This window comes from Lichenostomus cassidix, chromosome 2 (assembly GCF_008360975.1).
Source record: "Lichenostomus cassidix isolate B80296 chromosome 2, HeHo_3.0, whole genome shotgun sequence".
NCBI lineage: Eukaryota > Metazoa > Chordata > Aves > Passeriformes > Meliphagidae > Lichenostomus > Lichenostomus cassidix.
The window spans coordinates 39,821,765-39,840,225 of NC_139482.1; the positions used below are offsets into that span (position 1 = coordinate 39,821,765).

At 42.1% G+C, this 18,461-nt stretch overlaps 1 protein-coding gene across 6 annotated transcripts in view; it reads left to right on the forward strand.

Moving 5' to 3' along the window:
- Positions 1–407: 407 nt before the first annotated feature.
- The window catches only part of RBMS3 (RNA binding motif single stranded interacting protein 3), a 713,047-nt gene continuing 694,993 nt past the window's right edge, over positions 408–18,461 (forward strand). For 2 of the 6 annotated variants that reach the window (XM_085051159.1, XM_085051160.1), the window contains exons 1-2: positions 613–808; positions 1,211–1,401. In XM_085051159.1, the coding sequence (XP_084907285.1) occupies position 808; positions 1,211–1,401 (192 nt within the window). In that variant the 5' untranslated portion in view covers positions 613–807. Of the gene's footprint in view, positions 558–611; positions 809–1,210; positions 1,402–1,601; positions 1,885–18,461 lie in introns of those variants that run through there. The other 4 variants (XM_085051163.1, XM_085051162.1, XM_085051164.1 and 1 more) reach the window with 4 other exon arrangements.

Genomic DNA, 18,461 nt, shown 5'->3' on the forward strand with positions numbered 1-18,461 from the left:
ACGATCAGGTCTGTGCTCACCATTCATCTCTTTGAAATGAAAAGGGGAATAGCTGCAGAGTTGGGTTGGCTCTGGCACCACTAAGGAAATTCTTGTTTAGGTATAAACCACTCTTAATGAGATTGCATTTTTCCCTACCATGCCTAACTTCAGTCTGAGAAGGAAGATAACACAAAGAATAAAACAGTCGAGAGTGCACTACGGTCACAACTGATTTAGCAGCTTACATGCGATGTTTTTTTCTTTTCTCTTCTTCTATCTGTGTTGATAAAATCGGAGAGCCGGTGGCTAGTACTGATTTAGATTTCCAGCCTGGATTTGTTCTTGTTTTTCTCCTTACTCCAGTTCTCCTTGTGCAGTGCTGCGTGGCGCTGGCAGCCTGAGAGAGAGGGAGCTCCAGTCACACGCATAGACTCAGACCGCGGAGAGGAGATTAACATCAAGGAGCCCACATTTGCAATAGCGGGTGGTGCTGGGGGGAGAGGCGAGGGGAAAATAAAATAAAAGCAACAATCGGGTAAATGCTCGTCTCTTCTCGCCACCAGCACCTTGCACAGGTCTGAAATCGCTTGTTTTGCTTTGCTGTATTGCGCTTGCCTGGGCTGTGGAGAGGGGAGGGGGAGGGGAGGAAGGGGGAGGTTTAACTTTTACTTGACATTACCGGGTTATTGTCACTTCCCCCGTGTTAAACCCCGGTGGTTTCCCCTCGCCCCCACCCCCTCCCCGGGCTCGGCTCCCTCCAGTTAACTTTGTTCAAAGGGCTGCAGCCAGGAGGGCTTGTCCGGGCCTGGGACACAGATAGCGTAAAGTAAATAACCACCACAATTAGGCTGGGGCCGGGAGTTGATCTTCGTGGCGAGAGATCTGCTTAGTTAGCGTTTGCCGTTTCGGGGCGACTGAAGGCCGGCGTGCCAAGGACACGCACACACACACACACAGAGACACACACACAGTCACTCTTACACACGCACGCTGGATACAAAAGTCTGGAGGATCTAGGGGAGAATTGCAGCCGCCGGATCGGTGCAGCAGCCGCGGCCAGAGCCATGCGTGTCACGGCCTCCTGAGGGGGGAAAGGAAGGAAGGGAGGAAGGAGGGGAAAAAAAAAAAAGAGAAAGAAAGAAGGAAAAAAGAAAAGCGGGAGAAAGGAGAGCAGAAGAAAGACGCGGGGTGGTGGAAAGTGTTTGCCTGCTTTTGTCTCGCAATACAGTGAACTGGAAGATGGAGATGGATGTTAAGGGAGTTTCTCCGTGCCCGGAGCCCATCCCCCCGGCGGCGGGGTCTGGCGGCTGCCCGCACCAGCGCCCGCACCACCGCGATGGGCAGCCCGCGGAGCCGGCCCCCGCCGCCGACAGCGGCCACCCGGAGCGGAGGCACGGCAGCGAGAAAGAGGACAAAAAGGTAGGTCCGCTCCGCCGCCGGCCGGCCGGCGCCGCGCCCGCCGGAGGGGCCGGCTGCCCGGGGCCGCGCTCGGCGGGGCGGGCGGGGCCGCTCCCGGTCCCGCTCTCCGCCGGCCCCGGCCGCGGGCAGCCCCGCGCCGCCTTTTGTCAGCGCGGCGGCGGGAGGCGGGGGGCCGGCGGCGGAGGTTGTCTGAGGACACGGGGGCGGCGGGGCGGGGAGCGCGGGGCCGCCGCCGGGCCCGGGGCGCCGGGCATTGTTCCGCCCGCCCGCCCGGCGGGAGCGGCCCAGGTGCCGCCGCCAAAGTTTAACCTCACTTCGAGGGGCCGCGGCCGGCGGGGCCGCCGCTCCCCTTCCCTCCCCGCGCCTCGCCTCGACTTCCAGCCGGCGGCGAGGGGCGAGTCACTTGGGGGAAGGAGCCCGGGCGCCGTGTCCCTCCAGCCCTGCTGTGTCATTGCGGACCGGGGGACGGCTGCTCGCTGCCGAGTGAGAACCTGCGGGTGACGGAGTTGAGCGAGAAATGGGTCAGATCGCACCCTTTGGTGCGGATGTGTCTGCTGCTGGGAGAATCGGAAAGTAGGGAGGATGGGATGGAAAAAAGGTTGCCATTAAGATAATGTCAGCGGAGTGCATTGATCAGTGCTTTTGTCTGTGGGCACTGTCTTCATTTCCATTCATTTTTCTCGGCATGGGTTTGCTAAACTGAAGCCGATGAATTCTGCTGTGTCTGTAGGTCTGTGACAGGCAGAGGGTGATAAATGTGTAAGTTTCATCGTAATTCGGTGATGGTTGCAAGGTGTGATCCGTGTGTGCTAGACTGTAAAACACATCCGTTTACATTTTATTGAAATCCGAGTAATTCTCTGAATGCACAGATAACCCCAAACAGATTATAATCCTAGAGTAATGTAAAAAAGAAATGTTGGCATGTACTGGATTTAAGCCGTGTTTCTTCAACTAGTTTTACTATAGTTTGGTTTTGTTACAAATGTGTAAGGGAACAGTAACACAATGAAAGAATGTAAACGAGCAATGCAATAAATCAATGCAACAACTATGTCACACCACATATTTGCCTGGCTAGAGCTATAATTATCATGAGAAAGACGAGGTATTTCTTAAAAATTGTGTTTTTAACTGCAGACCCCGAGTTTTCAGCATTTGCTTCCTACACTTTTAGATTTGTTACCGTTCGGTAAAATCTGTGCTATTGTTTTAATTAAAAGAGGGTATTGATGCCTGATCATTTAAACAGGGCCTGTATAGTTTAAGAGGCTGGATACAAGGACATTATATTTAAAACAGTAACTGGTGGTTTACATATTGTGATAGATGAACACAGAATTTCGTCTCCTTTGAGTTTATGAATATTTAATTCTGTCGTGACTGCATGTTACTGTACATAGCTGAATGATTTGTGTGTGTGTGATTGTTTCTAGGATCCCTTCCCTTGCACTGTGCTATTTACTAAACTTAAAATTATTTTATTTCAAAATAATTAAAATGTATAGCGAAGGTTGCCATTTATAGATGGCTTCATTGTGCCACTGCCTCGAGCATTTTAAAACCCTGCCATCAGCAGAAATCCATGCTCAGTAGTTACTTTCTGATGTGCCACACAGCCTGTCTAACGTTTTACCAATTGTGAACATGAGGAAGGCAAAGAAGGTGTGAGTAAAGGTGAATGAACACCAAAGAAGGCCTGATTCTCTGTGGTGTGGCTAATTAATGTGTTTCAATGACTCAGGGTCGCACTATTTTGTTCTATATCTGCCAGCATTTTCTGGACATGGAAACAAAAGTACTACCTTTTTTGTGTGTGTGTGGTTTTTTCCCCCCTATCTATAGCCATGTTGAAGCACTTTGATATATGCCTCTTTTTTAAATCCACTATTAGCTTTTCCAAGCTTGCCATTGCCAAGGTTGTTGCAATGACTAGCTTGTATTTTTGGGATGTGCTGTGATATTTCAAACCTCCCTAAATGTATGTATCTTTTCTGGATGCTGTCCCAGGACAACCAGTACTTCTTATTAGTGCAGAACTATTTCAGATATCTGGTAAAGTACTGGCAACAGAAATATGATGAGAATGGGAAAACCTATTAAAGCAATAGTAAAATCCAACATTATTGTGAAAAAAACCCAAGTCAACTACAAAACTAAATGCAAGCATTTCTGGAAGTATCATCTAAGAACTTTCTAAATTGGTTGAAATAGCTGTACCATTGTTTATTTGTCCCTTATACAAACATCAGAGGCACACTGATATATCCTAGAAGTGTAAGCACGCTACATGGAATTTGTAAAGGACATTAGAACCTGGATTCCTGACATGTGTATTATTATGAAGAACTAAATATTAAGGTCTTGCAATGTTTCAAGACTTCACTGTCAGATTTGCTTTTTGGGATCATGCTTCAATTATTAAAAAAATCTTCCTTTTAATCATTGAGCTTCATTTCCAGTGGAGATAAAAAGAGTTTTTCTTCCATCTAAATGGAGCTGGGTCAAATGTATGTTCTAGTAAAGATATTTTTTTTCATTGCCTCCAAAAGGAACATTGCTCAATTAACCAAAGCAAGTATTTTCCTAAGTCTGTGGAATTTCAGTAGAAGATACTATACCATAGTCTCACTTATATGGATATTGAAGAGTTTTTTCCTGCTGTATATTTTTTTAAATTTGTTGTTGAACTTAAATAAAATTTTGAAATGTGTGTAACTTGAAATACATCCCAGTGTCTTCAGCTGGGATGCTGACATGCCGAAGTGTGTGCTTAAGTGCTTTGTTGGAGGAAGACCTAGGTTACTTCTCATATATCTTTCTGTTGAAACCATCTCTGACTGATGTATGAGAATGGAAATTATGAAGATTGGCTTTATAATTTATTAAGTATACAATACTTGGTGCTTTAAGCCATAGTTGCTTTCGGATGGGAGAAAATGAAGCACAAACACTAGAATGCAAGATTTAGAAAACGGCTGATTCTATATGGACGCTATTTTTTTCTCTTAAAGCAAAACACAGAAAATATTTTTCCACACTCCTACAATGTTTTCTATTATTTCAGTTAAAAGCATGTAGGTCTAACCCTATATACAGAACCATGTTGACATTCTCCAGTATGGCAAAGTGAATGACTGAGGGAGAGAACAACCTGCAATCCTGCCTGTTCATTTCTGGCTGGAGGTGCAGCTGATGCCTGTGACAGGTTGTGTGGGTGGATTGTCACACCATCTTGCCGCTCCATGACTCTGTGCCAAGGGATGCAGGCCCCTAAATTGTACCAAGGATTCTTTCCAGTTTATCTTGGAATGATTGCATTTGCAAGGATCAGTGTAGGGAGCACTTTGGGAGTAGATGGCAAATTTGCAATTCCTTTGCAGACTGGTGACTATGGGTGAGGTTTCTCACAGCTCACAGCCTAGGATGGGTAGCGTTTTCCCAGAGGTGGTACTCTTAGCCCTGAGTTAGGATTTTCCAACCCTCAGCTACAGCCAGTCTATTACAGTGTTTCCATTTTCCAAAGTACTGTATAGCCCCCGAGTTCTCCAAATGTTGTTTTGACGTATGGATTTGGTAATGTAACGTTTCATACTGAGGAGGACTTCTGTATCTCTGCAGTATGCACAAATCATGTAGCACAAATGATCTACAAGCACACCCAGAGCTTTCACTTTATACCTACATTCCAGATATAAAACCATCTGTGAAATAGCTCCAAAGTGAAGAACTTTCTGTGTATTTACATGGAAATGAGCACACCGAGGTTATAGCAAAAGCAAGCCTGTCTGGGCTGGGTACATTGTATTCTGGTTCACAGCCAATTTCCCAGTGTTTGATGCAAGAGTTCTCAGGTGTTTTGTGGGCTTATTTGTATGTTATTTCCCCGGATGCTCACCTGTGATAGTACTGTGTGAGAATGGCACCCAAGTGTGAGCTTCTAGAGGGAAAAAGCTGAGTGCTTTGGGGAAAGGCACTTGCTATAGGGAATTCTATTCTGCTGTACACGTGATCTGATCATCAGTCTCTGAAAGCCTCCTACTAGTGTATTTGTAACAATACAGTGCATGTTCACTCATCCTCCACAAGCAGTAGGTCAGGACTAGTGGAAGACACTTCAGGGGAATTATTTTTTAATAGTTTCTCTTATGTATTTAGTTTTCTTTGATTTGGAAAGCCAAATGTTACTTTGTATTTACATTTAGAGAGAGAAGGCTCAAGAACTGCAGTTTATGATTGAAGCAGATGGTGGGGCTCTTTCAGGGGGTAGATCACTCCAGTCTTAGATTAGATGCTCAGCTTACCTTAGACAGTTCCACTGTAAACAGGAGTTGTCAACCACTGTCTTATTTAATGGAGTTTTCTTTTGCCAGATAATCTGGACCCATCCCATTGAGTTAAGAAGCAAAAGCTGAAAGTGAGACCAGTAATGGATATGAGAAACCAGTATGGGGTGTGTGGGATAAAGAAAGCAGAAATAGACAACACTACTGATTGCTGATGGTAGCAGCTTCTCCTGATGATAGTGTAGAATTCACCACCTTGTATTAGCTGGAGTTTCCAAGTACTGAAGGCTTTGTGCCAAATGTATCATGGGCTATGGTTCTGCCAAGATGTAATGCAGGCTTGAATAGTCAAGGTCAGGCAATTGTCTGCATAGATGGACAAATTCTTCACCACTCAGACATGGCAGAAAATTATACATGTGGCTGCTGCTATTCTGAGAGTTTGATGTCAGACAGAAATTCCAGTGGATGCTTACAGTGAGGACAGAGCTGGAGAATAATGTGTCTTTCTCTAAATCATTGCTAAGAAGATTTCAGAAATCATTCCCCAGCTCAGCAACATCAACTCTTTGTCTTTTTCATATCCACTCTTAAACACCTGTTCTTCATTCTTAAGCTGTTCTAACTGTGCTGTGGGCTGTCATGATATTGGTATTGATCTGCATAGTTGAGGTTCTTCCTGATTAAGTGGTCTGAAAAAAAGTCAGCACCCTGTTCTTCCAGAGTTCCCAGACCCCAGTGGCTGCCTGGGTGGTGAGCCTGACCCAAAGCTGCAGACCCAGGATATATTCTGGGTCTCATATTCAGATGCTTCTCCTGCACATTCCCAAATCACAGCTCTGGGGCAGGCTAACTCATGGCAATGTGGGGAGACTCCTGGACTTGTGTTCCTGGAATGGCTGCCCAAAGCCACATCGCCTGGCAGGTGCCTCTGGAAGGGAGGTTTTAGTCCTTTGTACTGCTGATGTGGGCAGCAAAGCTATTAACTGTGCCATTAACCTGTTTGGATGAGAAAGACCCAAGAGCCATCTGCTTTGAGAAGACTAAATAAAAAATTCACATTAAAAAAAAATCAAAAAGAGGAAATTCACTATGAACTGAAAGCCTTGCTTTGCAGGCAGGTCTACTTCTGCATTTCCATGCATTTCATGTACTCTGCTTCACTCTTCTCTTGCTTTCTAGTGAGAGAATGAATCCTTAGATGAACCTAGGATTGTGCCTCTATTACAAAATGAAGCAGATGTGAAGAATAGAGAGAAAGACAGAACCTCTTAGTATCTGAAGGCAAGAATAACAAAATGAAAAAAAAGAATAATATTTTATTAGACATCAGAGAATCGAAAACAAGAAAAGAAATTGGGAACCACACCTCATAACTTTCCAATCTCCAAAATTACTTTTTGTCTTGTATTCTGGGAATAAAGGGGTCCTACAAGAGAACTGGAGACGGACTTTCTACAAGGGCGTGGAATGACGGGACAAGGGAAAAGGCTTTAAACTGGAAGAGATAATTCTTTATTAGATATTAGGAATAAATTCTTTACATGAGGGTGGTGAAGCACCTGGAACAGGTTGCCCAGAGAAGTTGTGGATGCCCCATGCCTGGTTGGATGGGGCTTTGAGCAACCTAGTATAGTGGAAAGTGTCCCTACCCATGGCAAGGGGTTTGGAACTATATGGCTTTTAAGGTCCCATCTAACACAAACCATTTTAAGATTCTATGATTCTATGATATGGGAAAAAAATCTTACCTTAAGTAGATGTCAGCAGTAGGACAACGTTATTCTCATACTACATCCAAAGCACAGCACTAAACCAGCTACTAAGAAGAAAATTAACTGTATCCCAGAATCCAGAATGTGGAGAATGTGGGTTTTACATTAAAGCATAAAGTTGGAGAGTGAGGAATTAATTTCTGTTCTTTGCCTGTCTGTCCTAAAACAACACACATGACAGTGCATGTGAATGATTCTTTAAAACTCTTTCCCAGTACTGAGATTTCTGAAAGAAGAATACACTATTTAAAATAGTTGTCTCCTTAAATAAATTGTATGAGAGATGTTTTGGCAAAGTTTAACAGTCTAACGGCTGTTTAAATTTTTCATCCAACTGATCAATAAGTGGATGAAGCTTGAAAAGGTGATCACACTCTGACTGGTTCCTGGGGTAAACATAGAGATATTTATTGTAATAGAGAGATTTCATGAAAAGTAAGTACTGCTTAGAGTTAATACAAAGTGAAATTAAGTGCATATGTAGTTGATTAGGTAACAAATCCAGGGACATAAACAATGAACATCATGGGTGGGAGCTGAACAACACTCTTGAGTCTTTGGCAACACAACCACGAGTTTTGTATGCAGAAGACACAGAACGGACTCTTTGGTTAAAGGCAATTTTGTCTTGACTGCAGAAGGATTGTGAGGATTCTTACTTGGAGGAAGATGCAGCACTGAAAAGGGCTTTGTTATCTCCTCTTGAGCAGTTGGGACATTGCCTTGACTCAGATGTAGTGGTATGTGTTCATGCCTATGTGCCGAGACTGGAAAGCAGCCCTATTCAGGAGTGCATATGACAGCTCAGAGCTTGGCCAGTGCATGGCATATCCTTCCCACTTAAGTAGAGCTTGTTCTCAAAAGCCCAGTATTCACAGGAATTCCTGGCCAAGGGTTGAGTGCCAGCCTGTAACAAATCTGAGGCTTCAAACAATGGATAATCAATGAAGCTAGAGACGAACAATACCCATGTTGTTGCATGCTATTCCCAGTGTTTTCCTAGAAGCTCGCAGTGTTTTTAGACCATCTCTATCTGCAGTAAAAACTTACTGTGCTGTGCTGCATCCTTACAGCACAGTAATTTTTACTGGACTGAGGTTTCAGTTTAGTTAATTGCCTAAGCTAAGAGAGATGTATAGTTAGTGATGTGTTAAGGGGTTCAGTTTTTGGTTCCATATTTGGTTATTCTCTGCCTGGCTGTAGCCATGCTGCTCATATAGTGACTGGGATTATTTCCCAGCACCTTGTGCTAGGACAATTACTACTGACTAACTGCCAATACTAATTGTCTGATAAGAGTCTCGGTAGAGTTATTGTCTTCTAACATCTTGTGTTTGAAAATACCCACATAGTAAAGAAAATGGGACTATAGCTGTAAATGGGAAAAGTGACAACAGGACCACTGATAATAATTTCCATAAAAGTAGGGATCAGATCAGGTTTTAATGTGATGTTTAAATGTGTAGAAGAAAAAAAAAGCAGATCTGAAGGGCAATACAGATGTTTGTATTATACGGTAGTTTCTTTCTTTCCTCACTCTCTCTTTCATCCTTTCTGCATGGCTCTGAAATTCTTCTCTGCCTATAACCAAACTTTCTGTTTTATTTTGATTCTCCATATTGCATTCTGAGCCATAAGGGCAATATAATTGTTCCAGGAACTCTAGTAACCGGTGCATCTTAACTGGGATAAAACAAGACACAATTTGGCACATAGTATGGACAAGGACAGTCATGTATAAAATTTGTTAGACAGCCATGATTTACTAGAAAAAGAGTAATTCTTCCATGCCTAATGGCTTCTGCCATGTGTTTAAATGCAGCTGTTATTTTCATTATACATTATATGAAGTGAAGACCAATCTTGTTACAGAAGCAGAATAGAAATAGTTTCCTTGACTGAAAAGCAAGTGTTGGGTGAATAAAAATTACAGACTCAAGCCACAAAGCTTGGTTGATACACTTACTGTTCCTGGGCTTTGGAGTTCATTCCATTGAACACCTTTTCCTATGGTTACCAAGTTTATTCTCTCCAAAAAGCTATTCTACGCAAGTTGTTCAAAGTGATACTGTGATCAGCAAGTGCAGGGAAAATGAAGGTAATATTTCTCTCTTTAGTTCTAGACCATTTGAAAAGGATTCTTATAACTGATTGAAGAATGAAAATAAAATGCTATGGAACCCATGCCTGTTCTGTTAGCACAGAGTCTGTGTTAATTGATTTCAACAAGTGCCTCAAGCACCACTTACACCTCTTTTTCACTATTACCTCTAGTGATGGTTGTCTCACTGAGGTTATTACCCAGTCTACACTGATTTTTAGGAGGCCATAGCAGAAAATCTGGTTTTGGATCCAGACTAACACACTCTAGGTAAGTGTTTGTGGAAAGGAAGTTAAAGGGCTGGGATCTACCAAAGGTAATTTTTATGGCTATTATATTTAGTAGCAATTTTGTGTTCAGTATGGAATAAGTAAATAAGCATTGTGCTTTTCTGAGGATTCAAAAAGAGTACGTTATTGCCTTGAGGCAGTTACTGTGTGAATCAGACATGACACAGGAAGGGTGACTACAAGTCCTCAGAGATGGGCAGGTGAGCATGATATGTGGGGGTAGGTTGTAAGTAACTTCTGCTCTTCAGGCAAATTATGAGTGACAGGGAGTGACATGGAGGGGCAGAGAGGGAGTAGCTGGAAAGCTAATTGAGAGCAGCAACTTTTGAGAAGGGCTAGGAGAGAGAACTTTGTAAGGTTCATGTTTTGAAGGAAAAGAACTTTATGTAGTGTGCACTGTGTCCATGTGGAGTTAGGGAAGCACACAGTAGAATTCTGCAGTGTTCACAAAACACATACTGAGGCTTCACAGACATTATACAGTGCCCCGGTTAGCCTTGTTAACTTTATTGTGTGTGCTCCGAGGACATGCAGACTTTCAAAGTATGTGAAAACCACTTTTAATAATTAATTGGCTGACTCTGTCCCACCTATTGTTTCATATCTAATAAGAGGCAACAGCAAGTCCTTGCCAAAGAAAACAGATACAATAATATTTAGGTTAGTGTGGTTTGAGATATGACAGGCTGAAAAGGATATCCCCAAAGATTTTGGAACTTAAATACTCCCCATTTTTTCTCCTATCTTATTTCTCCCATGACTGTCATCGGATGTGCTATTAAACTAAATTTTCCCTGATCTAGTAAGTGGTTTCGGGAAGATCAGTCCATTTTTAGAGTGCTTCTATATGAACGAATTTATAACTGGAAGTATGTTTCAACCTTACTGTGTCAGGGACGTGCTGAAATTTCCAAGTGATAAAATGACTTTTTCCTTAAGCAGAGTAGCCATTATCCACATTATCATCTACATCCCTACACATGTGGTGTGACACAGGAAATGACACACCATTATCAGATGGCTGTTAAGATGGATGCAGGGAAATGGTGAGGTTGCTGGCATGGCCTCAAAGACAGACATCCGTAGATGTTCTGTAGTCAGTTAAGTGTGTGTAGTTAAAAGGTTACTGTTGTGCACTTGGGGAAATTTTTGCTTAAACAGAGAACACTTAAGTTTGGAGGAGGTCATGAGTGTTTCCAGAGGGAGAAGGGAGAAGCAGCAAGCTTAGAGGGAAGGAAAGCCATGCAGGTTTTCAAGAGACCAAGAGGAGCAAGGCAGCAACAAAGAGGCTTCATTTGCCTCTCGCAGTAGATCTTAACCGATCAAGTAATGCAGTCACACTTGTACTTGACTGCTATTGTTTTCGAGTTAGACTTGGATCCTCACAGCAGGTTATCTGTGTGGTCACACTATCCTATTGACTGTGGCATTATTCCTGGCAGCCAGAACTATCCATACTGCCCGTATTTGTCAGCACGTTCAAGCAAAGCCTTAAATGACACCCAAAGGTATCATTCTGCAATGTCAGTCTGTATTTCACAAGTGACTGTGCATGTTACCCATGATCATATCATGACACTTCTCAGTCATACATTCACATCTGATGGTAGTAACTGGAAGAGTAAAATAAAAAAAAAATAGATAACAAGTGCTTCTGTATTATGTACTCTATTTAACAGTTAAGAGTTCTTATTAAGAACTAGGAACTTGAAGACACAGTGACACAATAGTTAACTGGCCTAAAGTGTTACTCTCTTATTTGCTGATACAGGTGACTTGTTTCTCACTTACACAAAGAAAAATGATAGATGAATCTGTCATAGGTAGAACTTTTGCCATTTTTAAGACACAGGTCAGAGCAGTTGCACCTGTTGACACACAGTTCTGTGGTATCAATAGTCTCAGCAGGCATCGTGGTCCTTGCTTTGTCGCACATCTGTGACAGAGACTGTCAGAGCTACCCAGAACACTGTGAGGACTACAGGAGTTCAGCAGCCACGGTCAGGACCTCTGAAAGGTGGTGTGGAGATCACTGCAGAGAATTTAAAAGGTGAGCTACCAAATGATAAGTACAGATACACCCTGTACACCAAGCTACTTGGTGCACAAACATAAGTGTATGTGTTGTGCAGAATAAAGGCAGAAAATGTTAAGTTCTTCTTCCAACCAATACTTGTGTTATAGTGGTGCATATAATAATAGGGGAAAAGCATATGTACAGCAGTGAGGCAAAACCAATAAACTCATATTTAAAAGCCAAACCAATGTAAAACGTATAAATGCAACAATGGGATGTAGTGATAAGTTTTAAATGCTAAGTTACAGAAGAGAGGAATAAGGCAATTCATCCTTTCCTCTCAGTTAGCAATAATGAGGGAATGGGACCTGCTTGTATGGCAGGCCACTGCTTGATCTGTAGTATCTGGAGGCACATTCACCACAGGTAAAATATTATTCCAGTAATCCATCTGTCTAACTGGTACTGGATGCCAATGCAATACTGGCCACTGAGAGGGACAGTCTTACCTCACATCTGTAGTCTGTTACTATCCTCTTTAATGATCTCCTTCCAGATCAGTGCCAGAGTGTGCTGGCAGTGCTCCTGTGGACTCGGCAACAGGGAACAGAGACCATGCCCTTGCCATGAGTATTGCTGTACATGAGTATTATTGTCCCTCTCTGACAGCAGCTTTAACACTTTATCATCAGCCCCGATGTGTAAGGATCAAAGGACTAGTAAATTATTAAATTAAAAAAAACATAGGTTTTGGAAAAACGCTTGTAATATACTAACAACATCTTTAAAGATGAGATCTAATTTTTTACTTCATAGTAGACTAAGGACAAATTTTGTGTCCTACTAGCAAAGGAATTTCACCACATTTTTCACAGGCATGCTATATTCTAATTACTTAAAATGATTTATGACCAAGTAAAACTTGTTACGAGTAGAAACTATGCAGGAGGGAGTGGAGAAGTACAGATTGTTAAAAAATAGTCCAGAGGAAGGTGTATTAGTAAGTTCAGACGGTGTCAGATGTGAATTGTCAGTGCTCTAACACCTTACAGAATTCTTACATTTGCACACCTAGGAGAACGACATTCTATAGTATCAGTGGGAAATTGGAACTCACTTCTGTTCTTCAGAGTTGTAAGAGAACTGCTTTGAGCAGTATAATTTTGGGAGTAATTTTCACATTTGGAGAAAAAGGAAGGAACATGGACAGATCTCATTTTGAAATAAATCTGAAGGTTTAAAGTTTACTAAAATAACAATTTTACTGAACATGCATAGTCCAAATCTTACTCTACTCCACGCAAAACCCTTTGGAAAGTCCCTTGATGAGATTTTGTTTGGGATTAGGAATTATTCTTCCTTGGAACAGAAGACTGCTGTAAATCTTCCACTTTGTTGTTGTATGATTCTGTGCAGGAAAATGCTTTGATGGTTTTTAAAATGCAGTGGCATCTACAGAGAGTTTTCAGATGCATCCAGACTCCAAAAGTTGATGTGAATTACCTGACAATTGTCTAGAATGAATGCAGCTATAAATAAAATTACTCACTGCAGTCTCACATGCTTGCATGATCAGATCTTGGAATTCTGAGGTTTTGGGTGAGAAGTACCATCTTCCTTTATGTAATTAAACATTTGCTGCTACAATGAAACCTGTGCACTTACATGTTCATGTAGACAAAGTATAACACTTCAACAGTATAAAATTGCATACTCTACTGTATCAAAAGCAATCTTAGAGCTCAGGAACACCAGTGTGCTGGGTATGTGATACCTAATATGAATCTATTTTCGGTAGTAGATAGTTGATATAAAGTGCTAGTGTAATAGCTGAACAGTGGTTTGAAGCACCTTAAAAAGGAAATATATTTTGAAGTTGAAACTGTTAACTAACTTGCATTTTCCAAGGTTGATATATTTAGAGAGGTATTTCATTATAATACAATATTTCAAATTCTAAGTAGTCTTTTTCAGAAGGGGTGGGTAACAGTGTCAAATGTTGCTGTTGATACTATAGCCTTAGCTTGCACAGCAGATTTATAAGAGCAGAATTCTTTGTCCTCTTGCTCTTGCTGGAGCATCAGTTTGAAGAGTAACACATCTGTAATAGAGTCAGGTTGCTTTTTTATCAGCAGCTGATGGTGACACTCTTAAGAAAGGGCCGAATTCATACTTACAAATACATTTGTCAACAAAATATGAGCATGTGAGACAAGAGTTCAGTCACATTTCACTTTCATTTTTTCTCTTTTGTGCTAGGGAGTAACTTTCAAGTGTCAGCTCTTTTAGCTGAGTGTCAGCCTTTTTATAATTTGCTGCAGCATATCAACCCCCTTAGAATTACCATATGTTAGCTGTTTACCATGTTGACTGAAAGCATGCGCATTGAGCTGCTCCCCTTTGCCCTACCTGGGTTGCTCCTGGTGACAGCCAGGTGATTATTTTAGCTCACAATTCAGGCACTGTCAGGAATGCCTCAGGTGTATTTGCTGTGGCTGTGCTGAGTCCAGGAAGGTCAGCCAGTCATAGAGCCAGGCAGCGGGAAGAATGAGGCTGGGTGGTGGATGTGCTTGGCAGGCTGGCTAGTGAGCAGGAGGACTTACAGGCCTAATCCCTTCCTTCCTTGTCTGACTGTTTAGGCAACCAGGACACAATTACACTGTAGACTGTGTGATCTCCATGGGAATTTGCTTCTGAGAAGTCCTGGCTACGGAAGCAGGAGAATCTGTTTATCCTAATGTCTGCCTGAGTTTTTGACTAACACCGTTCCTATAGGATGTTATCACACAGCAGATATTTGAAATACTGCAATAACCCTAATTTTCCCTGTTTTCACTGTCAAAAAGAAGAATGTCAAAGGGCTTTACTCACAGCAGACCTTGTGTTAATAATGGTAATGTGCCAGTGTATATCTGGTTTTGGATTGTGTCGGGTGGCTGGTTCCTAACTGTGAACTGGAGCTTTTGCTGGCATTTTCCTGTGTCTGACATTCAATTTGGACCTGTACTGCAGAGGGAAACAGTAGTAAGCTAGTAACGGAGTGCCAGATAGTAAGAGGATGACAAGTCTTTTCCAGTCTTGTGTGAATGCTATTGAATGAGCAGTCAGTGTGCTAGGGGCCAGTGAGCCAACAAATATGTTCAGCGTTCCCAGAAAATAGTCTTCAGAATAGTAGGAGGTGTGATTACGAAGGGGAAGCATTTGAAAGCTATAGATAGTGGAGTTAGGCAGGAGAAGTGAGCTGGCAGGAAGGCGTTTTGAAGTGAAATGGGGCTCTGTAAAAGCCTTTCCCACAGCAGCTCTTGCCCATCCAGCTTGCACATCCCGCTGGCACAGAGCCGATGGGGGCAGGGGGCTGCCAGCACATTTCCCTGCGGGAAAAGAGGAATGAAGGTTATAGGGAAGTGTCAAGGGGACACACACATGGCATGGACACAAAGAAGTCTGAGAAAGGGGCATCTCTGCCAGGACTGCAGCTGAGCAGTGACCAAGACTGACTGTGTGTATTTCAGCTGCTTTCACCAATTCTCTGCATATGGTGAAAGTGAGTTTTCTCTAAAGCTGAATTGTCTGACAATCTTTCCTTTTATACTTAGCCGTATTATTTACCAATTTGGAAAATGATTCAGTAGGGGATAACTAGTGTTCTGAGATCATGATGGGTCTAGTCAGCTTTCCAGAGTACAGCAATTACCGTGTGAATAGAGGTGACCGTGACGGACAGGCCGGGTGGCTGCTCTCTCTAACCTGAGCATGAGTTTTCCCGTGTTTATGTGCACACTTCTTCTCTGTGATTAGCCTCAATGGCAGTGCCATTGCCAGGGTCCTGCTAGCAGCAGCAACTTAATAGGCAAAATGGAGGGGGTTAGGTGTTCTTCTGTCTTTTTCATTTTTCATTAAATAAGGCAAAATACACAATAAGTGAAGTCTGATTTGCATGAAATGTTGTATGCATGTATAATAGATCTGAATGCTAATGTGGGAAATTACTTTCTTTCAACTCAGTGGCCTGTATGTTTGATTTTTATAATAATTTGCTTCTTTGTAACTTTCAGTAAGTTTTATTGCAAAATAGTGCATCTAAATTCCTTGAGAAATACTCAAGCACTTGTGGCCTAGTAGATAAGGATGTTGTTGCCTTCTATTGGGAAGTATTTTTTATTAAAATCCATTGGCAGCTTTTCGATAATTTCTTCCTTTCTTCCTCTGTCAAATGTATTATTACAAGGATAACAATGAATGCTGTCATTAAGAAATACCATGCATTTAATAGCCATAATTTAAAACTTTTACTCTGTAGGCAAATGTCTATATGTGTCTGTGTGTGTAAAACCCAGTTTTCATTGGATTTTGAATGCAGCTAAGTCTTGGAATAAACTAGCAAATATCCTTTGTTTAAACTTAACAATGATTGTATTTGATATTTTCAGAATTAATTTTTATAGCAGTTTTTATTGTATCTCTGTTGTGTTCTGGGTACAATGGGGCAGCTTATTTGCAGCTGAATTAAAATCTGTGGTTTAATAGCACTTTGACTTGTCTAGGCAATAAACTATCTCCCACAAATGGAGGTGCTATCAAGGTAAAACATGTTAAGTTAATTCTGTAACAAATCCCTGTGTTGCTGATGGAAAATATTTCAGGAGAATTACTCCCTGCTATGTGTGGAGGCTTCATGAATTTCAGGATAATGGAGATAACACTCTCTAAGGGGTCTGCTGAAATATACCCTTTCCCGAAGCACTGAATTCTTCTTGGAAGTATTTGTGGATCAGAAACTGGCTATGGCCTAACTACACTTTCATTTGCTCTGCTCTAACAAAAGGTATAATTTTAGACTGACTTTAGGAATTTGGTGAAAAATTCCTGTGTGGATACACTTAATTCAGTTAAACCTACCTAATACAAATTTAATATGCATGGCTAATTTATAGATATAAGCTAAGCTAACAGAGTAAGTTTTTAACTGTTTACATTAATCAGTTTTTAAACAGACAAGGAAAAACTTTCATATAGTACAAGATTGAGAAGATTGGGACTGTTTACCTTGGAGAGGAAATGAATCAGAAGTGAGATGATAAAAGGTTACAGACAACGAAGGTGTAGACTTTACAGAGCAAGAAATGCTATTCTACCATCAGGGAAGAACAAGGAGCACTCAGTGAAGGTTAAAAGTGGCAAAGTCAAAAGTAAGAAGAAATGCTCTGCCACGCTGGGAACTAGTTGGTGATGGAAATTGAAGTCGCTGGATAACTCTGAGGGCAAGAGTTTAACAGGGTAGGCTTAGGGATATGGTTTAAGGATCGATTTGGCAGTGTTAACTGTTGGACTCTGTGATCTTAGACATCTTTTCCAACCTGAATGATTCTGTGACTCTATCCAATTGCAATGGTAGAAATTAAAAAATAAAAAGAATGGTGGGAAAGGTAAATACCTGTGTGTTTGAAGCTGCTCTGTTATTGATGAGGTCGATTTTACCCAATGTCTTTCCTATATGTAGCTGCTTGTGCAAGCTCTTGGTTGCAGTATTGTGTCTGGTTAGAACTCCTGCAGCAATTTCTTGTTACTGTATGGATTACCACAGTTGTGCCCATTTCCTTCCAAAATCTAATTGTGTCTGCTTATTCCTTAAAAGCCACAGCAGAATCTTTTCTGGTCTCATTAGGAATTTGAATCACTGCATTTCAGTGTTTCTGAAGAGCAAATGCCACAATTTTATCTCTAAAGGTGACTGTTTCTCCCACACACGTGGATAATAGCAAGTATCTTTGTCTGGTTACCAGAGTATGACATAGCACAGGCCTGGGAAACTTTCAGTGTTGGGTAATGCTTGGTTCTTGGGATTGGAAGTGCATCATAGGACAAGGTGGTTTGTTCATGGTTGTAGCTGGTAATCAAATGAACTGGGATGACAGAGCTCTCCAGAGGACTCCTGGCTAACAGCACAGTCTAATAGAAGTGCCCCTGTAAATTGCCATGGAAAATCAACAGAGCCAGATGAGGAACATGAGGATGACCCATTCTCACCCACTGCCACACCCTAGTGACTCTACTCTAGTGTCTTAGACATATCATGACACCTCTTGAACACAGTTCCTAGATCCTAAAAGGGACTGAGGGACTGTATTTTGCTGAGCAAACAGAAGAGCCTAGAATCAGGCTTCTGAGTTGAATTTGTGGAGACCATGGGAAAGACTGCAGTGCAGGGTTAGCCAGCATTTCTGGATTGGTCCCCGTTCAGCCTGGTGAGCTGTGTGGTACATGGATGAGAGGTCAGGAAAGTGACATCTTCTTCACGTGGGTTCCAGTCTTTTTGTTGCTTACTGCTCTGCAGCAGACACTAAGAATGTTTCTGCTGCCTCTTGGCTCTCCTTAATCAGCAGCTGCTGCTTTTTATCTTTGGAAGCAGCCTAATCATCTCCCCTGGTAGCTAGCAAGGTTGTTCTGGGACCCAGATGCTACCTGAGTCTTCTGTGTGGCTGGTGCAGACTGAGCATCGTGGCAGCCTGAGAATGAGTGTGCTGTGCTATTTCTTTTGTCTCATGTGCTTAGCTAACCCTGCCAGGTTTTTTGATCCACACACAAGTTCTC